The 20,111-nt window shown below is 40.9% G+C and overlaps 1 protein-coding gene across 1 annotated transcript in view; it reads left to right on the top strand.

Annotated features, from left to right (window-relative positions):
- Positions 1–19,457, top strand: part of chchd6b (coiled-coil-helix-coiled-coil-helix domain containing 6b) — a 52,324-nt gene extending 32,867 nt beyond the window's left edge. The window contains exons 7-8 of the mRNA XM_085406126.1: positions 5,988–6,123; positions 19,300–19,457. Of these exons, the coding sequence (XP_085262252.1) occupies positions 5,988–6,123; positions 19,300–19,323 (160 nt within the window). The 3' untranslated portion in view covers positions 19,324–19,457. The remainder of the gene's footprint in view (positions 1–5,987; positions 6,124–19,299) is intronic.
- The last annotated feature ends 654 nt before the right edge of the window (positions 19,458–20,111 follow it).

Here is a 20,111-nt window from a genome sequence, read left to right as displayed (position 1 = left end):
TTAGACACTCTGCCTTTTTGACTGCCTCTAAAAGCATATGAAGAAACACAATTGTACAAGTTTACAGGACTCATTTATTAATGGAGTAAATTAGATAGGTGAGGTTTTAGACAGGTTTATCTTAACAACTCTTGTCATTCCAACCATTAGGGTAATAGTTACACCATTACATTTATTCACATTTCTTGAGGTCTTCAGGGATCAACTCATATGCCAGAAACTCAGAGGAGCAGATTACCCCTAAATTAAATGTGCATATTTTTCTACTGGTTAGTGTTAGTTCTGTCTAACTGTCTAGACTGTTTTGATAAAACTTGCCCAGCTTGGGAGGTAGTGGCTGTAGGAAAGTATGCCTTTTATTCAATCTAATGGAACTAAACGGTAATATGTCTCTTTTCAGGTATCATGTCACGGCTCTATTAAAAGGAAATTCCACAGGCCTTGTTGTGAGTGGTTTTATGTAGGAAATATTTTCTATCTGCCGAATTGGACCCACCACGTGTGTCACTACAGAAGAAACATCCCTCTACCTGTTACTGTAGGGCCAGCTGATGATGGACACAATACAATTTTATTAACTATATAGAATATAGTTTCAAAATAAGAATGAGAAGATGAAGAGTAATTGTTGCAATATTAATAGTAATAGTGCATTGATTTAAATGATTTTCTGCTTGATATGATGAGCAGAATTTCAGCACAGGCCCTTTGTGGAGTGACTAGGTATGTAAGCATACAGTATAGTCAATAACCTGATGGTGTGTGTTTAATAAGCAAAGATGTGTATTAGAGTTAAGTTAATGTGATCTTTGGCATATTGATATTAAAGTGCTTTTTTTTTTTTTGGCCTAAAAATTCCTGTATGTAGGGGGAAAAAAACTATCCATCCATCCATCCATCCATTCACTTCCGCTTATCCTTTTCAGGGTCGCGGGGGGCGCTGGAGCCTATCCCAGCTGTCATAGGGCGAGAGGCGGGGTACACCCTGGACAGGTCGCCAGTCTGTCGCAGGGCCAACACACAGGGACAAACAACCATTTGCACTCACATTCATTCGCACATTCACACCTAGTGACAATTTGGATTGTCCAATTAACCTATCCCCACAAGCTGCATGTCTTTGGACGGTGGGAGGAAGCCGGAGTACCCGGAGGGAACCCACGCAAACACGGGGAGAACATGCAAACTCCACACAGAAAGACCCCGGCCTGATGTTGGAATTGAACTCAGGACCTTCTTGCTGTGCGGCAACAGTGCTAACCACCGTGCCACCGTGCTGCCTAGAAAAAAACTAACAAGGCAAAAATCTCATTGATATCAGTATCATTTTTTGGGGGGGGAGCATTGGGACCTTGCATAAGAACATGCTGAACCAGCAAATTATTTAATGATCTAAAGATTACCTGGTGCTAATGGAAGGGGAACAAAGAGCATGTCGCCTCACTGAGAGGCAAATTATGAAATCATGTTCTAGATTGTATTTTACCGTGCAGAAATAATATGCTCAGGCTTTGATGCGATTTGTATTCTGTGCTTAAAAGCTACACTGTTTTTAAGGGGAAGTGTAGTTGTTAAAAGAAAAGGACAAATGATACGGCACCAAACTGGAATTGAAACTGTTGATAGAAGGGAGAGTGATGGAAGGCGATAGCAGTCCCCTATCATTCCTAACTCGAGTGAGTCGTCCAAGCGCAAGTTTTCCTGATTGAAAAGTTATCAGTGATGAGATGTCACACAAACACACGTGCACATGCGCCTCTTATCTTGTTCCCGCATGTCACCTGTTTTAATGAAACACTGTCCTTATCCACTCCCATCTCTCTCTCCCTGTATTCCCACAAAGAGGTTGGCGGGGATCAATCAGCCAGGCCAACAGAGTGCGAATTTTTTATCCTACGTCCTTATCTGCCTTCAGCATTTCATCTGTCAGCATATGAAGATAAAGGGAGAGTTCTGTCTGTCTTCAGTCTTTGGGTTGTTCTAGATTTGAGATGAAGACTTTGTGTGTTCGCAGGAGTTGAGATTAAACTTGGTAAAGTTTTGGACTGGTGTCATATCGTGTGAAGTGAGCTTAGGACTTAAGGATTGCTGCACACTTTGCAAAGGTAGGATAAGTGATTATTGCGACTACCAGAATAATCAAAGTTACTGAATTTAGTCAGGCATTAGACACCTCACAAGCTGTAGCTAAGTCTGCAGCTCTAATTTGATGTGATCTCAAAGTAAGATTTCTGCCGAACCACAATGTTGCGAGTGTTATCCATATGGCAGTTTAATAAAAGCTTGACAAAGCCTCCAACAATACACGATGCATGCTCTGCCATTTCTTTTGATCTCACCCCAGCCATGACATCTTTGATCCTCTCTTCTCTTCCTCTCCACTCAGCGTAATATTAAAAACCAAAAGTACAATGCCTCGGCTGCTTCTTTAAATGAAACCAAATCCTTGTCATCATGCATTAATAACCATTCACACACATCACACACACGCACAAACACAAGCAGTACCATCTCAGACACGGAGAACAATAAAAAGCGGTGTCCTTATGATCTTCTCTTTTTCTTCTTATTGCCTAATTCCCCAGTGTCATGCTTTGCAGCAGACCAGAACTTGAGCTTTCTTCATAAAAGCCGCACACTGCCAAGGTGAGACAAAAAAATAATGAGAAACTTTAACGATTTGAGCCTAATCTTTCCCCCTCAGTGCTGCACGTATTTATGCAAAACGTCACAGACAGAAAGCAATTGGAGTGTTATTTTGCTTCTTTTTCCCTGCAAAAGTTGGCTATCAGACTAGCTTTTTTTTTTTTTAATAAGAGCTCACCTTTAATTTCAGTCAAACAAGGCAGTTGGTGCAGATTAGCAGAGGCAATTTTCTGCTTCAGATTCCATTATTAAAACACACGCTATCAAAAAGTTCCTCTTGTTGAATAGAAAAAAAGGATGATTTTCTTTTCTTGGGTTTGGATTAAGACCTTGTGGTTATTGTTGCTGTTATCTGCTATTCTTGGGGAGGAATTCACAATGCCGACCAGCTCTCGAGATGCTCTCAAGTTAAACACCAGCCAATCTTATAATGTAATCAGGTGATTGAAAGCCCAAGCTGCTGATTTTTACCACAATAGCATAATTTACATTTTCTGTGCAATAGTACGAATACCTAGAAGCTGACCATTTCTGTCCCCACACATCAACATCTCTGTACCAAATTAATGTGGAATGGTCACATCACATAAAAGATTTACCCTTCTTCCTCGGCGCCGAGTGGCACGGCACCACATGATGTGGCAGAGGTTAAATGCAGATTATGATGATTGCTACTGGGCTACTGTTCGTCCATGCACGCTGCAAGGGCTATTTGTCATTTAATACATCACTGTCACATTCTCTCTCCTGCTCTCTCTCTCTCCCCCTTCTCTCTCCCAGGTTGCATTCACTTCTCTTTTCATGAATATTCTCTCCACCAGTGATTTATTTAATCCTGTCGCTCTACCCTCCACTGCACACGGAAGCGCACACACACACACAGAGCCACAGACACTGGGACTACACAATACACATACCAGTGCAGAGAAACTTCTCCCGCAGTCTTGTTTGTGCACACGGTTTATCTCATGGACACACATGCAGTGCATTCACAAGGTACAGATCAACACACGCACGCACGCACGCGCGCACACACACACACACACACACACATGCACTCAGGCTTATTGTGTGTATTTGTCAGTGAAGGCAGGGACTGCTGAGCTCATTCATATGTAAAGGATGCATGATTCCGTAATTGCTTTCTGCGGTGGCATGACTGCAGTTCTGTATGTGTGTGTGTGTGTGTGTGTGCACATGCATGATCGTGCACATGAATACCAAGTGGTCAGCTTCCCAAAAAATAAAAGGCATGCCCCATCATGTCAGATGGTTTATTTGAAGTGATGGAAAACGTGCCTCCTTATCAAACTTAGAAGTTCTGTTCTGTCTCTTATTTTAAAGGCAGAAAAACTACCATCATATATGACATCATGAGGTAGATTAGACATTTATAGTATGTTAAGCTGTGATGATTGAGATAGTTTAGCTGGGGTCTGTACCCAAGAAAAGTTTGGATTATAAATACCTACAGTAGGTCTTGTTTGGAGTCACAGAGCAGAGAGAATTCCTATTTTAGTCTATTCTGTTCTGTTTTACTCTGTTCTATTCTAGTTCAGGCTTAAAGTTCATGCTTGATCTTGGAGAGAGCAGTGGGAAACAAATCTCACCTCAAGACAGTAAAGAATAATCATGACTAACAATTGGAAATGCAATAATAAAATAATTCCATGAAATTTCACTGCATATCATTTAACATGATCAAATGCCCGAGTGAAACTATTGAATTGGTTTTGAGGTGAGCTTTTTTTCAATTCGCATATTTTATTCTACTTCAATTTGACTCTAATCTGTATTCCGGTCCTAATTTTTTCACTTAAATTCCATTTCAGTCCTTTCTCTTAATTCTATTTTCTCATTTTCTCTTCTGATATATTTTATTGCATTCTATGCTGTGAAAAATAACCCAGCAAGATTTTTAGGCAATTTTAAAACAATGTTTGTCAACTTACAACTGCAAAGAATTTGCAAATGTATCATCTATAGAAAGTAATACTCTTAAATGATATCAGAGAATCTCACAAAAAGTAACCAAAATTTACAATGACAACAAATACTGAATGGCAGTGATCATGGCAGCACTGCATTAAAATGGACACATTTCTGCAAGGACTGAGCTTTCTTGAAACTACTGTTAATGCAAACAGGAGCTACATCAGTAAATTCAAGTTAATACTCAATCATGATATTAAACAATTTATTAAAAAAGATCAAAATCATCTAAAAGATCATCTTGTTGCTGCAAAAGCCAGGGTGTATGACATATGGTCAGCCTCTGCATCTGTGAAGGTACTACTAATACTGAACAACACAAGGCTTTACTTACTATAGCAACACAAAAAACTCACAATGGCAACAAGGATATCAGTTAATGGAAAGAAGAGACGGGGTCACCACATGGCCCAGCTTCTTAGTTCTTGAAGGCCCTCTTTAAAAACAAACTGACAAAGCTGAACAGAAAAGTGGTTGATGTTAACCAAAAACCGAAATGGGCATCATGGATTGATTAAGCGTCTTTGTGTTCATGTATTCCCGTGCGTGCACGTATGTGCGCGTACATATCCATATCCCAGTCCTTCCAGTTGCAAGTTCTTGTCACAACAGCAGGTAAATTACCACGAGCAACAGAGCACTCAAAGATTACCCTCTTATAGGATTAGCATTCGCTACCTGTATGCGCGTTAGTGCACGTGCGTATGTGCCGATCTCGTATTTCGTGGCTGCGGTTTCGATTGTGTGCTTTTCTCTACACACATGTACTGTACGTGTGAGTCAGATAAAAAGAAAAGAGAAAGTTTGACTTTGACTCCTAAGCTGCTTTGTTGATGCATTATTCATCTCTCCACAAGCTGCACCTTAAAGCCTTTGAAACTATCTTAGCTACTTCAACTGCGACTAAAACAAACCACAAACAGTCTCGCTTTTCTTTTTTTTTTTTTTGTTGTTGTTGTTTTTTGGTTTGTTTGCTCATCGTATGTACTTACACCAAACAGAAGCTGTTATTGCTAAAAGCAAGCTGAACTTAAAGGAATCACACCCGCCAGCGCTCATTTCCTTTGACCTCGTCTGTGTGGCTGTGGTTGAAATTTCCATTAAGCAATCACAGTTGGAAATAACAACTGTTTTGGTAGTTATTTTCCTGAATCAGTGTTTCGACAAACAGACGCTACAGCTTTGTGTTTCTCATGTGTGACAACTTCTATTTCTATTGCAGCTGAACTGACTTTACTATCTTGAGTTCACATAGTAGCATTTACAACCTTGATCTCTGGTCCTGGTGGGTGGGGGCGGTGATGTTGGCAAGCAGATTTGAGCTTTTCCTTCTCTCTGTGTGTTTCTAGACCCCAACATACTGAATATCTGTGCGCTGAGCTGCAGGCCAAGGTGCTCGAGTGCTACAAGGAAAATCCACAGGAGACTCTCCACTGCTCCAGCCTGGCCAAACAATACATGACCTGTGTCCATCAAGCAAAGAAGGTAGGGCACAGAAGTCATCTTTGTCAGCTTTAGTATCTTTTGCATGTGATATTTAGTCGAAGGTTTGCTTAATTCGGCGTATTAGAGTGCAGTTTGTGTTGCTCTAAATAGTTTCTCTTATCATTCATTCCCCTCAAATTTCCTTTGAGAGATGTACCAACGTCCCTTTTTTTTTTTTTTTAAAGCTGTGGTTTTCAAAGTTGTTGTTGTTATTCGGGGTTTTTTTTTTCCTGGCTTGCCAGAAGAAAAAAAGAAGAAGAAAAAAAAGTTCCTTGCACACAAAAAAACGACAATAAAAAAGGATCCAAGTTGAGTTTTAGCAAAATAAAGGTCAGAGCGTTACCATCAACAAACTCTTGTTTATTTTCCTTTATTCCATATTTTGAGTGAGGGACACATAAGGACATATTTTTAAAGCCTTCTTCCCCGCGTGAAGACGAGAGAGAAGGCTGGCTTGAATGAGTCAGACCTAGGAGTTTGACAGCCAGACTGACAGTGGACCAGAAGGGTGCAGAGACAAAGAATCCCTTCAGTACCTGCACAGAATCAGTTAACTTCTGAGAATCACCATCTACGTGTTTGTTACTTTGACACTTCGAGTAGAAAGTTAAATCAATACAACGTGCTCATTGAGCGGATTTATAAGTCACCAGGCGTGCACTGTGTTTGGGGACTTTCTGATATTTATTTTATTTATTTATTGTCATTGTCAAGAACAATGAAATTGCGTTTGGGGCTTCCATACAACCCAAAAAAAAAGAAGAAAATAATAAATACCCCTTAAAACCCAAGTGTACATATTTAACCCAGTGTGACTCCAATGCAATAAGACAATCCTTAGCAATAATGTTCGTAGAAATTCAGACAAAGACCTGAGAAACATGACAAAATACAACAATGCAACCCATTCAATATTATTGTACTGTGAGATATGATATCAGATATGATAGTTATCTATTTAAGAAAGACGGGGGGGGGCAGGAGGGGGAAGAGAATAAAGATATGATGCACCAATGCAGACCAGTTCATTGCTATTAAGAAGTTGGATATGGTTATTGTCCGTGAGAGGGGGGCAGAGAGTTCAGGAGCCTCACAGCCTGTGGATACAGGCTGTTGGCCAGTCTGGATGTTCTGGCCTGTATAGACCTGTACCTTCTCCCTGAGGGCAGCAGATGGAAAAGGTGGCGCGCAGGGTGATGTTGGTCCCGCAGGATACTGTGCACCCTCCTCAGACAGCGAGTGGGGAAGATATTACTGATCTCTGGCAGACTTGTTCCAATAATTCTGCCAGCTTCTTTCACCACCCGCTGGAGTGCTTGCTGATCGGCCTTGGTGCAGCTGGGGAACCACACTAGAAATCCATACGTCAGAATGCTGCTGATGGCACAGTTGTAGAAGTTCAACATCAGAGATCTGGGAATGTGTGCGCTCCGCAGTCTCCTCAGGTAGTAGAGGCGCTGTTGGGCCTTCCGTACAACTGAGGTGATATGGTTGCCCCAGGACAGGTCCTCGGTCACAGTTACCCCCAAGAATTTAAAACTGCTCACCCTCTCCACCGCCTCACTGCCAATGAAGAGAGGCAGATGGTGATAGGAAGATTACACCATTATTAGTGTATTAAAATCAGTTTTGGCATTCAGTGCATTGAAATACATTCTGTTTTCTGCAGATGCTTTTGCAAATAGTGTTCAGACCCTATGCTTATCTACAAAGTGCTTATTTTAGCCAATTTCTCCATCAAAAAAACAATAATGAATGGGCCAATTTGCACATTATTATCATGACAAAATGCACTGATACGGCTCCAAAGTAGATAAAAGCCACAAAACAACAATTGGTGAATTTGGCAGTTTAAACGGTTGATAAAAGCAAAGCAAAGGCTCACAATAAAAGCAATCAGTCTTTTTAAACTGGTTCAAAAGATCAGCTTGCTATTGGGATGTAGCTCTTTGAGGAAATACAGTGCATTTGAGTTTGTATATTAGACCAGTGTTTGTATGCATGTGCTATATAAATTCTCATAGGAAGTGTTTGTTTTTTTAAAGAATAGACGGTACTGCACAATAAAGCCAAACAGTTTTTGTTTTCTTTGAAGCCGGCCGAGTTTTAATTCATATCCAATTAGGCAGATCTTTGACTGTGAATGGAAAATGAAGGAGAAAACACTACGGAGGCTGAAAGAAGGCAGCTTAAAGGGCAAATGAATGAAAGGCAAAGATCCAGTCTATATAAAGCACATCAGCACTGTGCCCATACATTTATACTGTTTTATATTGAAGAGAAATAAAAAGTTCCTAACTTTCATCTTGGTAGAAAGAGGATGGATTTGACTGATGTAGATAAACACAACATAGTTCATTTTGTCCTAAATATAGTTTTAGATCTCTGAATTTGCCACTATTGGCCACGTTTTTGAATCACTTTATACTATATCCCAGATTTAATTTTATACTAGGGTGCTGCTTTATTTCAGTTTTTTGCTTTCTTACTTGAAAAACCAGTTTCGAATCAGGACATTTTATCACTGACATCTTCTCTGTCTAACCTTTCTTTATAGGGATAATCTAACAGATTAAATCTTTCTTTTAAAGAGTAACCTGTACTACTCGTTTGAAGATGCTGGGCTTTTCAGTTTGACCTTTAAGACTTTTGAGATTTCTATCCCAAGCTGACGCGTAAAAAGCCATATAAATGTTTCTGGATTTAAACTAGAAATATGGAAACCTAAAAGATTCCATATGTAAGCGTGGCCTTAAACTATCTCCATCTAATATTTTGTCATGTATTAGGATATCCTTTTTTCCTTCCCGCTTCCCTTATCCACCCATCTTCTATATTATCTGTTCATCCGTGGATCTTTTCCTGGTGCTGTTGTGATTGATCCCCCCTTTTTCTTTTAGTCACCATCCTCCATGGTTGCCATATTAAAGCTTTTTTCGCTGAACACATTGTCACATTAACCGGTGTTTAGCTCTGTTCTGCACTGCTGCCCGTGGAGCTCTCTTACATCTTATTCAGGTCTGACTATGTATGTTTGCCTCATCCTAAACCCACCCCTGGGGAGACACTTTGCATATTTCATACATGGGGATAAAAAATCACTAATTTGGCTAATACGGCAAGTAAACTTTAGCAAGTAATTACACATTGCATTAGGGTTACTAGCAGGGAGGGAGCACTGATAATGGACAGATGGCGCCAGTGAAAGTAGTAGTAGTAATGAATCCAGGAAAAAGGTTTCAAACAAAGATTTTATGTGAGGGACCAGTGCATGCTTGCTAGTTATTCTAGTGGAGGTAATAGTTACTGTACTCTGTGTTTATTTATTCAGCTTTAGCTTTAAATGGCTGTGAGATAGTTTGCAACACAACATCCATCATTTTCTTTACTACTTATCCAAATCAGAGTTTGAGGATTTGAGGGGGGCTGGAGCCCATCTCAGCCACTATAGGGCAACAGGCCGGACACACCCTGGCCAGATTACCAATCCACTGCACAGAGACACACAACAACACATGCTACATTCACATGTGTTTAGTTTAGAATCACCAGTGGACTTAATGCGCATGCCTTTGGACTGTTTGAGGTAGCAGGAGTACCTGGAGTGAAAAGTGCAATATTGTATAAACCCCCTGTGGAAAAAGGCCCTGGTCGATTGTTATACTGTGAGGTGACATCATGCACAAATTTATCAATATATTCGCCCATCATTAATACATTTCTCATAAAGCTCCAGTAGGCGGAAAAGTTCCCCTCCCTCTACCTGTCTGTTCCAAAACTTCCCCAACAAGATGAGCACAGGTATGTGGAAGTGCTTCATATAAGTGCAGACTTTTGGCTACACACGGGATTCAAACCAGTCTCCCTTTGCATAGCCTACTGTAAAACCTGAAAGCAAAGTGATCTGTTTTATAAATTGCGAAAAAGAAGCATTCCTTACACTGCAGGTACTTAGCTTAGGATCCTCAGATTTTTGTTTATTGTTCTTTAAGATTAAACTAATCCTAAAATATCCCTCAGTGCAAACAGAAAATGTTAATATCTAATCTGATATAATTTAATTTGTCAGTCTATGTTCACACTTTGAAACTGTTAAAACAATAAAACTCAAGTTTCACTTAGTTTTGGAATCTGGAGTGCAGATTGAGTGTAATGTGCACGCGAAAACTAATTTTAAAATTGTCTTTTGATCACAGACCTCTGTCCAGGAATTATCCGTTTTATAGAACTTGGTGTTTTCTGAGTTTTTATGGAGCTATTTAGTAATGCTGGGTTAGACTACGTTTGGAATGATGCCCAAATGAAGTATAAAAGAGAGGGTAGATGAGTAGACCTCCCAGCAGAGCCCCCTGATCAGTCAGCCTTAATGAAAAGAAATAAGTGGGTTCTCCCAAGACCCCTCTGGTCATGCAGACAGCTGTCCAGTCTGCTTGTGTGTAAATGGATCTGACAGGGCCAGCAGCTTGGCAGAGCAGAGCACTTGGACGAGCGTTTCACCAGCAAAAGGTTCAGCATTTGCTCCAGGTGGAAAAGGGTCAACAGGGAGCAATATGCACTGCAGATTTAGTCATTAGACAGAGCACTGCATCATATTTCATTATGAAATATAATGTTCTATAGACCCTGGAGAAAATGTTTTGTTATGGTCGAGACTGTTAATAATAGAGCTAGTGCCTGTGCTTGCTCCTGTTGTTGTAAAGGGAAACTGATGTTTTTTACTTTTTAAAAAATCGGAATAGGACATGTTTTAGAAAATTCTATTTATTGCTCCAGGAAATACTTGAAAAAGACTGTCACAAGAAAATCTCCAATTTTCAACCAGCTTTTACATAATGTGTGATTTCTAAATTGGATGCATCATTTGGGAAATGTCTCAAATCTGTTATCCTTCATAATTTTGTAATTTAAAAAAACAGTTTTTCCTCCTTGAGTGAATGACTGATACATCATATTTTTGAGATGTTGGTTTACAGAGATTTTTGTTTGAATTAACGAGCAGAGTAAACTGGCTTTCATAGCCTGATAAAATAGAAATTAAAAAAAGACATGCAACATTTGGATGCAGTGATTTTTTTTTTTTGTTCTCTGCGGTGCAACAATAACACAACTGCTCAATAGGCAGCAAAGCTTTTAGCCTGGTGAAAACCTCCAGACAGCTTAAAGGCTCTGTTCTTTTGTTAACTGCATTTGCTTGTAAGGATTTTCAGAAGCAGACACATTCTTCCCTATGATTAAAGGGAGAAAGCTGTATTTTTCTGACAAATTACTCCTTGCCTGAAGTGGATACCTTATGGTTCACACATCATCGTTTTCTCTCTTTTGGCTCTTTCTTTCTGAAGCATGACAGCTATTGAATAGCACGTGTCTGCCTAAAAGCTAAATCTTAGTTATTTTTGTTGTCCACCAGACACTCGTGTAAGCAAAGTTCACATTTGTGTACATCAGCAGTAGGCTCATACGATTTAGTGGTCAATCCTGTCAATTCCACAGAGCTGAGAGTGACTCACATGACTTTCCAAGAGTTTATTCATGTAGACGCTGCCATATATTTCTGTTACTCTCAATTGGAGTGTCTATGCTCGCCAATCAATCTGCCAATAAAACCAGTGGCTTGCTTATCTGTCTTTTCTGCCAGAGTCTTGATCTGAACATCACTAGAGTATCTATCTCAATTTTTTCTGTCTCTCACTTGAAGTCCACCCAACTCACTATCTGCAGCGGCACAGCCTTCCTTATGTCACTCAGAGGTTCTTTTATGTTTTATGATTCATGCATGGATGCACACACATACACATTTTTCACACATTCTACCCTCTGCCATCTATTAAAGACAGTTGGTTCAGGATATGGCCTTTCACCTCCTCTCTGCTATCACTCCCCTGTCCCTCTCCTGTCAGTGTCTCAGCTCGGGCCATTGTCATGCATATGGAACCCACTGAGTGCGTGTATGTGTGAGGAGTACAGGGTAAATGTCAGCTCACCAAGGCCCTACGTTATCATGAAGCTCTGAGCATTTTGTCTGTCTTTCGTGTGACAATATCCGTCTCATATTTTGTCATTACTGTATATAGACATTTCCATTGCAAAATTTCTATATTCTAAGCATCTGTGTGTGTTTGCATGAGCACAAGCCCACCGAATAGTCTGAGAATTTTTGGTTTTCATGATCTAGTCTTGCATTCAACCTCCTTCAGAGGAAAACAAAACACAGCCATCCTCAAAGTCATATTCAAGAACAAACATTTGTCAACCCACCACTTACAATAATTGTCACCCCTCCTCTTCTGCAGTACTCCAAGGTTTCAGTGCCAACTAGTGCAGAATGCTAATGCTATTGTTGCCCTATTTAATACAATCAGCCTGGGCTAACAATATCATATCACCACACTTTCTGTTGCATGTCACATACTTAACCCACTTGAACCTGCTGGTCTTCAGTCCGTGGATTTTTGTCTGCTCTGATGTGTTGATATGAATGAGCAGGCCCTGGTCTCCAAGGCTAGAAAACTCTCCATCCAGCACCAATTCAAATATAATCTCTATTCATAACAGCAAGTCTGAAAACACACGAACATGGTTCACATACAATAAACATGCCTCCTGCACATTTGGGCAGGTGTAACATAATAAAATGCAGAGATTGGTATAGTGCACAATAGCTGCTAGCTTAGACAACAAAGGTCCCACAAACCTGTCATAATTATTATTCTCTGTGTGGTTACAAAGTTGCTTTGAACAGGGCATGGTTGTTGGCGCCAGATGTGTATAACCATTTCTAGGATTTACAGAGAATGGTCTGGAAAAAGAGAAAATATCCAGCGTGTAGCAGTTCTCTGGGTAACAATTGGGACAGGCTCACCGAAATTGGATGACAGAAGATTGGGAAAGCGTTGCCTGGTCTGATGAGACTCGATTTCCTGAGATTCAGATGGAAGGGTCAGAATATGACATAAACAACATAAAAGCTCTGCTCCATCTTGCCTTTTAAGAACAGTTCAGGCTGCTTTTGGTGCTGGTGGAGAGGGGGACATTTCATTGGCACACTGTGGACCCATTAGCACAGCTCGAACATTGTTTAAATGCCACAGTCTATTTGAGTGTTGCTGCAAACCATTTCCACCCCTTTATGACTACAGTGTGCTTGTATTGTAATGAATGCTTTTAGCTGGAGAGCACACCTTGTCTCAAAGCTAGGATCATTTCAAAATGGTTTCTTGAACATGACAATGAGTTTACTATACCACGGTTATATTTGTGACCAGATCTTAATCTAATAGAGCACCTCTGGGATGTGGTGGAATGGGAAATTTGCATTATGCATGTGTTCCTCACAAATGTGCAGCAGCTATGTGAAGCTATCATATCAATATGGACCAAAATCTTTAACCAGTGTTCCCAGCATCTTGTTGAATCTATGCCACAATTAAGGCAGTTCCGAAGGCAGAAGTGGAAGCAAGCCAGTAAGAAGGTGTACCTGATAAAATATGCGGTGACTGTGTGCAAGTCTCCACTTGTAAATAATATTTTAGCATAATTTTTTTTAATTGTTTGTTTTCTCCATGCCTTTTTCTGTTGGCAGTTAGAAGTTAAACTTGGCACATCATTATGGGGGAGATTTATATTATTAGTTGATTTGCCTTGTGTCAGCAAATAAGATTAACAAAGAGAAAACTATTCCCACACCAAGCCAGTTGGAATGCTACACAAGCTTCCAGCTGGCTTCAAAAAGATATTAGCAATATAATAACATGACGATGGTGCAGTGCAGGATGTTGTATGTTTGCATGTTTATTTGCATCTCTTATCAGATTTGTCATCTGAGTGCTTATTTGTGTAGCATATTTGTGCATCTGTGTAGCACAATCCCTCCCGTTTCCAAACATTTTAGTTGACGTTTTCCACACATGCCACTTTGAACCACAAATTCACTTACTTCAAGTAGCTGTCCATTTCTAAATGTAGTGCCAGCAGCATCTTAAGTACCTCTCAAGACTACATTCAGCGTAGACCTCCATTGCTAGGGAAAAGAACAGGATGGCTCTAGCGCTGGCAGACTACTTCCCTCTGCTTCTCCCTCGTATTTCACCTGCAGGTAATTCTGGCAAGAAGAAAATCTCTTCCGGACATGTTCGGGCTGCAATGATGAAGTTGTCTGTTTGGGGTTTTTTGTGTGTTTTTCAGCTAAAAACAACAACAAAAAAGATAAGAACGTGGATGAGTGTTTGAGATGGAAGAGAAAGGTGCCCGTCACCAGGGTAATGGATGGAGACTGATGAAAGAAAAGAAGCTGGTAGAGGAAGAGGCTTACACATGGCTGTCAGTGAGAAAGGGTTCATTGAAAACTGTAAGAGAGCGATACAGAAGGAAAGAGTGGATGATAGACAAAATGTAGATAGGACGACTCTGTCAGTGGAAGGAATGGAAGGGTTGAAGTAGGGAAAAGGAAAAGAGGAGGAAGCTGTGTCAGTCACTATTGTGAGAGTGAGGAAAAAGCATAAAGATGGTAAAATTAAAAGCACACAAGGAAATAGTAGTGTGGTGTGTGTATGCGCACGCGTGTTTGTTTTTGTCTTTTTTTGTTTTTTGCATGACTATCAGTAGTAGCAGGTGGTGAGCCCCACTGTGAGCCTTGGCCTGCCTGCTAACTCTAATCTGATAACGCAGCCACTCTTCAGCAGCGGTTTGCTCCAACACACACACACACACACACACACACACTCTTTTATATGTGCACTCATGCAGGCACACTCGTATATAGACCCAGTCAGTTCTTTATACTGTATTATCCCTGTTATTAATATCATTTTTATAGAGTCCTAGTTTTGCTCTTACATTGATTATAGCTCCTGCTTGCTTGTGAGAACACATTCATGTAATTTTGCGTGTGTGTGTGTCACATTCTCATACACACAGGCACATATTTCTGTCTTTTTATGACTGTCTTTCTCTTTCACCCTTTTACCTCCTTCCATTCCATCTCTCCTTCACATCCATCATCTCCAAGGCGACCGCCCCATGAACGCACAGGCCACATAAAGATTAGCTGGTCTCTCTCGTGTCCCTCCCCTATATCCCCTCCACTCCCACCTACCCACCCCACCATGTGCCTGTCTCTCAAGCCTATAGAAACACTCCATCAGCATCCAGCCAAACATGTCTTCCATGCTGCTACACTCCACGGACCGCAATCACCAACATGCCATCGATCCTTGCCCCCCCCCCCCCCTTTGCCAGGTTTCAGCTGCCACGTGTCTTATTTCATTTGGCTAAAAATAACGTGTCAGTGTAAATTGTGACAAAAGAGACTTGCTATATGAGGACTGGGGAGCTCTTTAATTTCAGAGTGTGACTACCATTATCGACTTAAATAATCCTCTATTTAATGTTTGCAGTCATTAATCAGAATCAAAGATACTGGATAATAAAATGCTGTTCCAAAGGAATGTTGACATGTTTGGTTTAGAAACTATTTTTCTGCATAACAGTGAAAAAGAAATCATCAAATGAATTCAAAGTGTCAGGGAGTTTGTTTCTTTAACAACTATAAACCAAAAGAAAGACTGAGAGAGAACCTTTTAGTGATTCTGTACTCGCCCCGTGAAGTTCACCTTGAAACTTTGATTATTTGCTAAGAGTGGAAATCTGTGAAGCTTTCAGTGATCATGATGCAGAACTGATCAAAGTTCATCATTTACCAACAATATCATAGTTATGATATTGGTGTCTTATCAATACCTCTCAAGGCTTTCATTTATGAAGCACCCTGATTGGATTTGGGACTCTTTTGCTTGGCTCCCAGCTTAAAGTGTGCCACATTTGCCTCACTGGTTAATATAACCCACAACAGAAACTCTAAAACTGGAAACACAACTCCAAAAGAGTCACACGGTTGTGTAAGTAAGCATTATTTGATAACCAGTGTGCCGCCATATCATTTTAAAAGGCACAATGTAAGCATTGTTTTTGCAACTTGTTTCCGGTGCAACCCCGCCCACCACCAACAAAACAATTTAATGTTCTTACACGTGTAACCAACCAGCTGACTAACTGCACTGGAGGCTTCCTGGATTGACTAATGGAGTGTGTGGCTGTCGTACTGACTGGGTAATGAGTGAATCGCTGTGTGTTTATAAAGCAGTCATAGCCACGTCCACTGTGAGTATCTGATTGACAGTTCTGCCTGGCAACTGTCTCTGTCCCTCCTGAGAGAGGGAGAGAACTGAGTGCTGTTAGCACTGAGCAGAGGAGACAGTTATTGATTTTCTGCTTGTCTATTATTTTTGTTTTTTGCAGAGAAGAAACAAGTGAGCGAGTGAGTGAGGCTCCTCTTCTGTGTGCTGCAGATGCTTACGCGTGTGTCCACTGTCTCCATGTTGCCTATTAGCTTAAAACTGTGGAAGTGTGAACACGCGCACGGTGTGCACAGCGTTGCTTCTGTGCCTTTTTGACGTTCAAAGTTGATTCGCAGCCAACAAACGCAACGATCTACTCCTCAAACTGCTCGCTAATTGGACAGAAACTGGCAGGTGGAAGAAAACATGCGTTTGTGTGACTGTATGTTGTCTCTGTCTTTGTGTGAATCCATGTTTTTGTGAATATTAAATCTAATTATGACAGACAGATTTACAGTGATGGTAAAGTCAACTTTAAACTTTCAGTGCTGGTGAATAGAAAGCATAAAAGATAAAGATCAAGGCAAACCACAGCTCAGTCTCCAGGTGTGAAGCTATAGTTTTCCAATCTAGCACAGATTCTTGAGGAACACATCCATAAGGCAACATTAAAACCTTTGTAAAGGGTAGGATTTTTTTTCCAGTATAGCTGCATTAGAATACATTAGCTCAGTGTACCTAATAAACCGGCAGCTGGTGTATGTCTAAACCTCAGCACAGACCTTGAGCTAGAATATTTGGCTGCCCTTGCTGCCCACAGTTTTGTGCATGAAAAGCTTTTCCTGTCTTTAAATTATCCAAGTGAGGATGGCGGCAGTCCAAATTTAGACCTGGGGCACCAAATTGAACTGTGTGTACTGTGGGGGGTGCCAGGGGTCAGTTTGAAATTCAGGAACTACTTCATACACTATGCATTAGGCATAATGTTCCGTCACAGTGCTGTGTAAGAGTGTGGCAACACCAACACCCCTCTCGCCACGCGCGCGCGCACACGCACACTGGTGTATGCATCAACTCCTGCTCGCATAAACAGCCGCTTTCACACAAATAGTGAGTTTTCACGCACACATGCAGACACACACTGTCCCCCTTTATATCTCAGAACGTGAGTGGAACAGTAAAGCTAAATCCCCTTGTCACATTTGCCGCTCATCTCCAATTCAAAGGCACAGGCTGCGATGCCCTCGGATGCACTTGGCAAGTGAACAGCTAACCTGCCCGCCAGCATATCTGCCTGCCAGCCGAGCACAGGGGTAGTTAGCATGCCAACTAGCACACCCAGCAGCGTCAAGCTAATGCTTCACTAACCCTGTGTTGCTCCGCGTCTCTTCCTGCAACTGTGTGTTTGGATGTGTATTTACGCTAGAGGAGTTCAGTGTAACCCCATAGTAAATTGGCTTTCCGAAACAAAATTAGCTACAAGTGTAACTCTGTGTAAACATATAAAGACAGTACTTAATAATCTTATTTCAAGAGACTGCCAGGTCACTTGGAAAGTATTTTGATACAGAGTAAATCTCCAAGGCTGCTATTCTTCATCCCCCATTTAATCTTTTCGCTGCTTGGTTCCAAAATGAGGTGTCCTCTAAATTATTAAACCATGAGACTGGTTCTTACTTGGCAACTATTAAGTACAGTCGCTGTGCTAATATCACAATATATTGTTCTGCTTTTAGGCGATAATTCTTCTTGGGGTGGGATAAACGTCACCATCTGGTACTGAAAGTAAGAATCCAATAAGAAACCGCTCCAAACTGCATGCTACACCAAGAGAAAAATCGTATTTTGTGTGTGTGTGCTGCTGTGGAATGGTCTATATTAACAGGCACCAAGCAAATATGATCCAGTGCTCTTGATGACAGAATGAAAATGAGTAAAATCAGATAAATTACGATGACATCTTCAGCCTCTGCAGATTGTCTTCTGTTCAAGTGCCTGTTGCAGCTCTTGGGCTGCACAGCAAATCCCCAAAAAATCACCTGTTATGAGTGTGGCTAAAGTATGTCAAGTGTAGGTCTACTGTAGCAATAAACCACTTTAGACCTTCCCTGCAGCTACTCTGATTCACTGGATTAGAACCTGTGTGTGTGCGTGTGTGTGTGTGCGTGTGTGCGTGCGTGTGTGTGTGCGTGCGTGTGTGTGTGTGTGTGTGTGTTCTTGTCCAGCTAGCTTTGTAAAGACCAGTATGAGTTTTAGACTTTGGTGGCGAAGACATTTTCTGGAACTGTGTTTGTCTTTACATTGTTTCCCATTTTTCTAAATGTAGTTTAGCAGCAGTGAAAGTAGCTACAGGCTAAACACGTTCCTGCAGAGGTCAGACCTTCTGCAGAAGCTTGTCTTAGCATTAGCCCGTTATCCCGAGGGCTGTTGACATCTCCAGTCCAGTGAAACAAAAAATAGGTTGCATTTTTGTTCTTTTGTTTTTTCTACACAACTTTGGATCCATCATATTGAGAAAGTAAATATAGTTATGTCTTCCACCACTTGGCAGCTACCTGAATGAATTTTGTTTACCTTTCGAAAGAAGGTTAAAAGCAGAATAAATAAGCTCTGCTTACAAAATACGGATGTGTACTTTTTGTGCATCATTGTGATGACATGTTCTTGACACTATTTGGGATACGTTGACACTTAGAAATCTAATTTAGTTTTAAAAATGGATTATTGTTTAAAGAAAATTCCATACAAATCCATATCTCTGGGTAATCATTGATATTCTCCAGACTAGAACGATGATCGTGTCCCCAAAGTTGTTAGCTGGAACTGTAATTTTCTGCGTTAAGTTCCAGATATTTTAAGATGTTTAGGTATTTAATGTGGTACTGTTCTTTGTATATTGATCATCCATCATCAGGCTAGTTTGTTTATAGTAGGGAATAGATTTCCCATGATGCATCCTGGTTTCTCTTACTTGTCTTTTGGATTCTAGCAAAGTAAATGTATTATTTGACAGTTGTTCTTCTTTTTCCACTCCCTTGTCATACCCCCCCCCCCCGTTTTCCAGAGCACTCTGACGAATCATGGTTGAGAAAGTCAAGAAATGGAGGAGATCTGAAGGAAGAGTGCATGTCAAGTCTGTCCTGTTTTTGTTGTTTGTTTTTGCTTCCCTTTCTATCAATCCGTCCATTAATTTAGCCATATCAATAAATACGTAAATAAAAACTCATCCTACTTGGTTTTTGAGTGTATTATCTTGACTTGTCACTCCAGCGTGTACGATGTGTTGATTTACGGTCACGTTGTGCCAGCACATTCCCGCTGTCTGTGAAATAAATCCCAGTGATCCAGTGGTGATGAAACTGCAGGTTTGTATCGTGTGTGTGTGTGTGTTGTGGTGAATGGCTGTCTCTTGTCACAGCATGCTAATAATGGTTCCACTACTGGAAATGGGGTCGTGTGCACCCTTCTGACAATGCTGTGCAGGCCCAAGGGCTTATTGTGCACTGTGTGCATGGTTTCATTAAGAGGGAGAAGCGAAAGGAGAGTGAAGGAAATGAGGGATAAATGAATTGGAGGACAGATGAATACTGAAGCATGCACCAATTAGAGTGTGAGTGTGTGTGTGTGTGTGTGTGTGTGTGTGTGTGTGTGTGCGCGCTTTTGCGCTGTACCGAACCTGTAAGTGTCATCACATATAGGTGAATGTGTACACATGAGCAACACACCGGACGGGGCACACATTGTCCCTGCTAGCTGTGTTTCCATGGTGACAGCAGGGGTTCGTGCTAGCAGCAAGGTGTGGAGGAACCTTCCAGATAACCCTGAAGGTCAGCACACAGAGCTACAGCTCACAGCACTACTCTGTACTCACACACT

The sequence above is a fragment of the Rhamphochromis longiceps genome, linkage group LG5 (genome assembly GCF_057381845.1).
Source record: "Rhamphochromis longiceps isolate RC_006_pf linkage group LG5, R_longiceps_female_GT1.1, whole genome shotgun sequence".
NCBI classification, from domain to species: Eukaryota; Metazoa; Chordata; class Actinopteri; order Cichliformes; family Cichlidae; genus Rhamphochromis; species Rhamphochromis longiceps.
The sequence above is the reverse complement of the archived record's forward strand: the minus strand, read 5'-3'. Positions and strand labels throughout refer to the sequence as shown.